The 7,166-nt window shown below is 47.6% G+C and overlaps 1 protein-coding gene across 1 annotated transcript; it reads left to right on the forward strand.

Annotated features, from left to right (window-relative positions):
• The first annotated feature begins 2,190 nt into the window (after positions 1-2,190).
• On the forward strand, positions 2,191-5,167 carry LOC103243826 (protein FAM106C). The gene has a single exon (XM_037993080.2). It carries the CDS (start codon positions 3,393-3,395, stop codon positions 3,855-3,857), a length of 465 nt encoding a protein of 154 aa, XP_037849008.2. The 5' UTR covers positions 2,191-3,392; the 3' UTR covers positions 3,858-5,167.
• Positions 5,168-7,166: the final 1,999 nt, after the last annotated feature.

Consider the following 7,166-nt stretch of genomic DNA (forward strand, 5'->3'; position numbering starts at 1 on the left):
CTGCCAGGCTGGAGTGCAATGGTTCGATCTTGGCTCACTGCAACCTCTGCCTCCTGGGTTCAAGCAATTCTCCTGCCTCAGCCTCCCAAGTAGCTGGGACTACAGGCGTGCACCACCACACCCAGCTGATTTTTTTGTATTTTTAGTAGAGACGAGGTTTCACCGTGTTAACCAGGATGGTCTCAATCTCCTGATCTCATGATCCGCCCACCTCGGCCTCCCACAGTGCTGGAATTACAGGTGTGAGCCATCACGCTTGGCCAATGTTGACATTTTTCAAGTCAGCTATGGAGTTTGAATTTTCCTCCAAATTTACATTGGCTATTTCCCCAGTTCAAATTAGGCCTGACTGATTTCTCTTTCTCTTTCTTTTTTTTCTGAATACGTATCAGTTTTGGATTGAGGCCTAGCATTTCCACTACCATCCAGAAGAGAGATGAGAAAACCAGAGTTGGGCTCTTAATCCCAGGGGAAAAAGCAACAGGCTGCTCTGGAACGCTGCAGAGTCAGGGCTGAATGAATGCAGGAACGGGGCAGGCAGCCGGGGAGTGTGCCGGCCGCGTGACGAGCCTGCCATGGTGTCCGGATGGACATGTGGTATTTGGTTTAAAGCCCACGCTACTGGGGCATAAACAGCTGGGGATAAATGATCAGACTCAATTGTTCTTTCCTTTCCCAGGAAAGGCCAGGAAGGAAAAGGCCCCAGTTTAAGGGAGAAGGCATTGTCCTCAGTGGATGAAGCACAGTCAGGTAGCCCGGTCTGGCAGGGGGCCAGTGGGGAGCACGAGTTTCTCATGACTGCTGTGGCTGGTGGCTGCCTTCACAACAATAGCACATTGGACCTCTGTCCTTCCCATCCTGCCTCTGAAACGATCACATCGGTGTTAAATCTCTGATAAGATACTTTCAGATACTCCAAAGTCCAGTTTGACTCAATCCGGAATCCCTTCTCCCTCCCTGGTCCCATCTCCCCATCTGCTCCCCCACAGTTCTTCTCTCTATCCAGCTGCTAAGGTCCCTCGGCCATCAGAGGCGAACAGAACAAACCTAAGACATCACTCTCCATCAGGAGGCCTGCATGACTCTTTATTTGCACCAGAGTTTCTCATCTTCCAGGAATAAGAGGAGGAGCTGCTTTGGGGACACCCACTTCCTCTCCTTACATAACACCACACTGCATTTGCACAAGTGTCCTTGGTTGTAAAGGGTTCCACACTCACTTTCTTATTCAGGGCTTATTACAAGAGTCTAAGGTAGCTAGGATCATGGTGACCCTGATCTCTTGTCAAAGATGAGGCCACTGAGGCTCAGGTGACTACCGTTGTGCCAGGAGTTGCTAAGTGGTGGATCACAGACTCCAGTTCAGGGGGAGATAGGGTGGTAAAGAAGCAGCTGGATGAACCTGGGTTTGAATCCAACTCAGAAACATTCCATCTGTGTGACACCACAGGCAAGTGACTTAACCTGATTGAGCCTCAGCTTCCTCATCTAGAAAAAGGGGTGATCATGCATCCCTCATATGAGCATTTACAAATGAGTGAAACATGCATAGCATAGCATGGGGTTTGGCAGATAGAAGTCCAATAAATGTCTAAGCCCATCTCCAGCGTTTCTTCCAGTTCCAAGCTCGGGACTGTCCTTTAAGCCAAGTGCACATGTTTTGGATGATTTAGCCCTCTCCTTTCCCCCATCCCTCCCCAAGTGACAGGATGTTTATTTGCAGCTTCGTGCTGCAGAGAGCTCTGCAAACAAGGAGTGGCAGCAGTAACTTTCTCCAGCTGGCACAACAATGAAAGGCCACAGGCCCTGGGGCTGCTCCCTATGGATGTCCAGTCTTGGGAAACAGAGGCCAGGCAGCAGGCTGGCTGCTCTGGGCACTCCCTGTGGCTTCTTCACTCTAACTGGCTACCCAGTATACTGACTAGGAAAACAGCCTTTGAAAAGGCCCACCCTGTGGTCACCATGATTTCTAGCAGACCAAATGAGTGTTTTCCTGGTAGCACTGTCAACTCCTCTTGTTGGAGACAATTCTCTGGGAGCTCCTCAGGCCCTACTAGAGCACTGTGTGCTTGGCTTTCTGAATGCTTAGAGGTGACAGGTGCTTTAGCGGACATCCAATCCACAGCGGTTGCTCAGGCAGCACCACACCTCAGGCAGCAACTCCAACCTCATCTGCTTTAGCTATGGGTCCTTCAGGTAAATGTGGCTGGAATGGCTGGAAGACAGGGTTGGGTCTCAGTGTTGTTTCAAAATAAAAGCTGAAGACAACTCTCTGACTATTCACAGGGGGAAACGAGGCACAGAGTGGGCAAGTGATCCCCAAGGTCATACAATTCTGCCAAGTGCAAAGCAAACACTGCGGACTGGACTCCTGGTCTACTGCTTTTCCATGGCATCAGCTAAGATGACTGCTCTGAACCTGGGGCTACGGCAGCCTCTGATGATGACCACAGGCATCTCGTGGAAGTCCCCTTCTTCCTCCCCAGTTTGTAATCGCAGTGGACACTGGGGTTTAGCCATCAGCAGCAGAGGATCCTGCTACAGAAAACTGAAGGGTGGTACTGAAAAAATCAGATCAGCAGAGAAGTCCTGTCCCCTTATCCCCAGGGCCTTGGACGGCTCCTCCAACCAGGCACATGTCTCCTTCCTGGGCTGCACTCAGCTGTGACTGGGCTCCTCTCTCTGGCATGCCTCCTCCCTGTCAAAGTTCTTCTAGGTTTTCCCCCTTCTGCCTCCTTTTTTCTTCCTCCTCCACTTCCTTCAGTCTTCCTGGGGCATTTCAAGCCTGGCACCCATCTGTGAGTTCCTCTTGGGCTCGTGGTAAGGTCTAAAGTTTGTTATCAAGAGAAATTCTAGCCACAGCAGATTGTGAATATGAAAAAGAGAGAAATTACAGCAAACAGAACTTATGCTTATAATAAAATGGTCTAAAATAGAAATGTATGTGCCAGGCGTGGTGGCTCACACCTGTATTCCCAGCACTTGGGGAGGCTGAGTCGGGTGGATCACCTGAGGTCAGGAGTTCAAGACCAGCCTGGTCAACATGGTGAAAACCTGTCTCTACTGAAAATACAAAAATTAGCTGGGTGTGGTGGCGTGTGGCTGTAATCCCAACTACTTGGGAGGCTGAGGCAGGAGAAACACTTGAGTCCAGGAGGTGGAGGTTTCAGTGAGCCGAGATAGTGCCACTTCACTCCAGCCTGGGCAACAAGAGTGAAACTCTGTCTCAAAAAAAAACTAAAATAAATAAATATATAAATAAAACAGATATGCAAAAACCATAGAAAAATGTTTGGCAACCATCCCAAGATACCTGACAATGTGAAATACTTTTATTACAACTGGCCTGACCTTCAAAGGTCTTCACGGCCCCTGCCTTGCTGTTATCGTCTATGTTCCTCTTGCATCTTCCACTCAGCACGAACAGGCTGCACTGCCTCCAAAACGCACCACTTGAATCCTGCCTCTGCTCCTTTGTCCATCTGAATCACCCTCTCCACGTTTCTGACCCTGCAATCCTGATCTCACTTCATGAGGCAGTTCGCTTCCCTTTTGCATTTAGCTTTCCCCGGGATACACTGTCAACAGCCTACTGTCTGATGTCATCAGTCAGCACTTCATCAGAGACAATTATGTCTACAAAGTTTTTGGCTAATTACTGTCACTCCTCCTTACACATGTGCATATGTATATCATCTTTCCCTAGTGAGACTGGAAATAATGATTCATTCCCTGGAGGAGTGGTTTCCATAAATGACCAACCCACTGACCAGTGCAAACTAGCTGCGAAAGAGCTTCCTCTGAGGAACTTATTAGATGCAGATTCTTGGACTGCATGGGAGAGGAGGATCTCATAAATCTGGCTGTAATAGACACAGGACATTAGGTGTAATATGGGCGAGACTCTGGACTCAGCATATCCAACAAGCTGCTGGCTGATTCTGATGGTGCCGACGAATTGCCAGGTTGGGAACTGCAGCCGCCAGAGAACCTAGCAGAGAGCTGCCAGGTGCTCACTCCCCTATTGTTTGGGTGCATGCCTCCTGATAATGAACTTGATCATAAAATTATTGTTATATTATGCCTGTATTTTTTCCTTAAGTGAGGGAAGAATGCTTTTGAGTACCTAATAGGTGGCAAGCTCTGTGCCTACTTACATACATGATCCATTCCTTTTAATAACCTTTGGAAATAAAGTGGTATTTTCATTGGGCATTAGAAATCTGAAAACTTTCATTTACAGTTGTTGCAACAGCAGAACTAGAATTTGACCTCCGACATAATGGGCTCAAAGTCTATGACCTTTCTACTTACCAGGGGGCATGAACTGCCGGTTTGTATCTGGCTTGAAGATACCTTTGTTGGGCAGCACAGTGTTCAAAATTTTAAAAATTTACCAATACTTCTAAACTGGACACTTTGTATTAACATCTGGGTTTCTGGCTTCTCTTCATGGGAAAAACAAACAAAAAACAGGTTTGGTGAACACTGGGGCCCACGTTCCTGCAGGGCAACAGTCACAGGGAGGCTTCAGATGGGCATGTGCCTAGAACTCACTACAGTCCCCATCACTCCCTATTCTCTTACATCCTATTCCCAACTAGGTTCTCATAGGCCTGGGTTTGTGACTGCTGCACACTTACCTACTCTCTTGCTTCCCACTGGTCAGAAAGTCTGGCAAACTTAAAAGGCCTCTTTTTGTTGCTTTCTCCTGTATGGATCTCTGATCACAGAGGTGTGTGCATTTCTGACCTTGTGATTTCCATACTAAGGAAGCTGTTGGTACATTATCAAGGGAAACTGGGATCGCTGCTCCCCAAGTTACACATTCTGGTGTGTCCCAGTAAAATTCTATATTCAGCCTCCAAACTAGCTGGGAAAAATGTGGCAAATCATCTTACTTGCTCCAATTCAGTGGTGTTTAGAAGTAAGAAGTCACTGTGAGCAATGCCACCAAGTGGTGGAGAGACTCCGTGCCGAATAGCCACCTTCAGCCAGAGAGGCTGGGAGGCTCAAGACCTCTCAACGCACGGGGCCATTCAGAAACTGGAAACAAAGTGCTTGCCCGTCTCCCGAGGCTGGTCCTTCCAAGGCTTTTTTTTTTTCTTTTGAGACAAGGTCTCACTGTCACCCAGGCTGGAATGCAGTGGCACAATCGAGGCTCACTGCAACCTCAACCTTCTGGGTTCAAGTGATCCTCCCACCTCAGCCTCCAGAGTAGTTGGGATGACTACAGGAATGGGCCACCACACCCAGTTGATTTTTTTTTTCTTTTTTTTTTTTTAAGAAATGAGGTCTCTCCATATTGCTCAGACTGGCCTTGAACCAGCCCACTTTTAGCTTTTTAAAAGACATCCTTGACCAGTCATGGCAGCTCACACCTGTAATCCCTGCACTTTAGGAAGCTGAGGTAGGCAGATAGCTTGAGCCGAGGAGTTCAAGACCAGCCTGGGCAACATGGTGAAACCCCATCTCTACAAACATTAGCTGTGTGGTGGCGCACATCTGTGGTCCCAGCTACTGGGGAGGCTGAGGTGGGAGGATTGCTTGAGCCTGGGAGGTCGAGGCTGCCATGATTACCCCACTGCATTTACAGCCTGGGCAACAGAGTGAGACCCTGCCTCTATTTAAAAAAAAAGAAAAGAAAAGAAAAGAAAGAAACCTAAAAACAGACTGGCACTTAAAAGAGTTGTGCTTCATTTTTTGACTTTCTGTATTAATTTTCTGTTTGTTCCTTTCCTTAAGCTGCCACTGCTGCTGATTCAACGTTTCATTTTATACCTTTTTTTTTTTTTTTTGAGATGGAGTTTCGCTCTTGTTGCCCAGGCTGGAGTGCAATGTCGTGATCTTGGCTCACTGCAACCTCTGCCTCAGCTTCCCAAGTAGCTGGGATTACAGGCATGTACCACCACGCCCGGCTAATTTTATATTTTTAGTAGAGATGGGGTTTCTCAATGTTGGTCAGGCTGGTCTTGAACTCTCAACCTTAGATGATCCGCCTGCCTTGGCCTCCCAAAATGCTGGGATTACAGGTATGAGCCACTGGGCCTGGCCCATTTTGTACATTTTTAATGTGTATTCTTGTTTTTGGAAAATGTGAACAGAGGGCTATTAAACTCTTTCAGAGTCGGTATAGTAAAGAGGTAAAAAAACAACAACAAAACAAACCAAAAAAACCCTCTTTGTAAGATAGGATTGAATATCGTTGGACCGAGCACTTACCAAGCACCTGTGCCAGGCATTTGTGTCCATTTAATTCTTACAAGCCTGAGTGTAAAGTATTTTAATTTTATAGGTGAACAAATAGAAGCCGAGGGTGAAGGACCTACAGCTGTCACCTTCATTTCTTCTCAACACTGCCAACTGTCTCCTTGGATCTCCCAGACAGACAACTAGGGATATCTGGTTTCTCGGTGCCCCCTACAAACCTAGAGTCATTTCAAGGCATTATGCAAATGAGAAGCTTTCCTTCTCTTCACTTCATCTCCTGATCTGCACAAAAAAGACTGTAGGACCCCCTGTAGGTACCAATGTAGGCACCAATCCTCAGTTTACCACCTGCTCTCTACTGGCTTCCCTGCCATAACTTTCTAAAAGGGATGTGAGCCATGTTTAAAGTCACCTGGTCACTGCAGGGATCTTGTTCTACCCTCTACATCAGTGGTTGCCAACCTTTTTGGCACCAGGGACTGGTGTCGTGGAAGACAATTTTTCCACGGACTGGGGGGACGGGGGGAATGGTTTCAGGATAAAACTGCTCCACCTCAGATCATCAGGCATTAGATTCTCATGAGGAGTGCACAACCTAGCTTGTAGCACGCACAGTTCACAATAGGGTTCGTCCTCCTGTGAGAATCGCATGCCGCTGCTGATCTAACAGGAGGCAGAGCTCAGGGGTAATGGGAGCGAGGCGGAGCGGCTCTAAATACAGCACACCGCTCACCTCCTGCTGTGCAGCCCGGTTCCTAACAGGCCATGGACAGTACTGGTCTGCAGCCTGGAAGGTGGGGAATCCTGCCCTACAGAGTTTCCAGCCTCAGAGATGAAGTATCCCCTCTGTAAGTTAAAAAGAAATTATTCAAGTAGCAGAATTAAAACAGGATCACAGAGAGGGAGGCTGAAGAATTTGACTTTCTGGGTTTACTCGTATGAGGAAAAACAACGCA

This window comes from Chlorocebus sabaeus, chromosome 16 (genome assembly GCF_047675955.1).
Source record: "Chlorocebus sabaeus isolate Y175 chromosome 16, mChlSab1.0.hap1, whole genome shotgun sequence".
Taxonomy (NCBI): domain Eukaryota; kingdom Metazoa; phylum Chordata; class Mammalia; order Primates; family Cercopithecidae; genus Chlorocebus; species Chlorocebus sabaeus.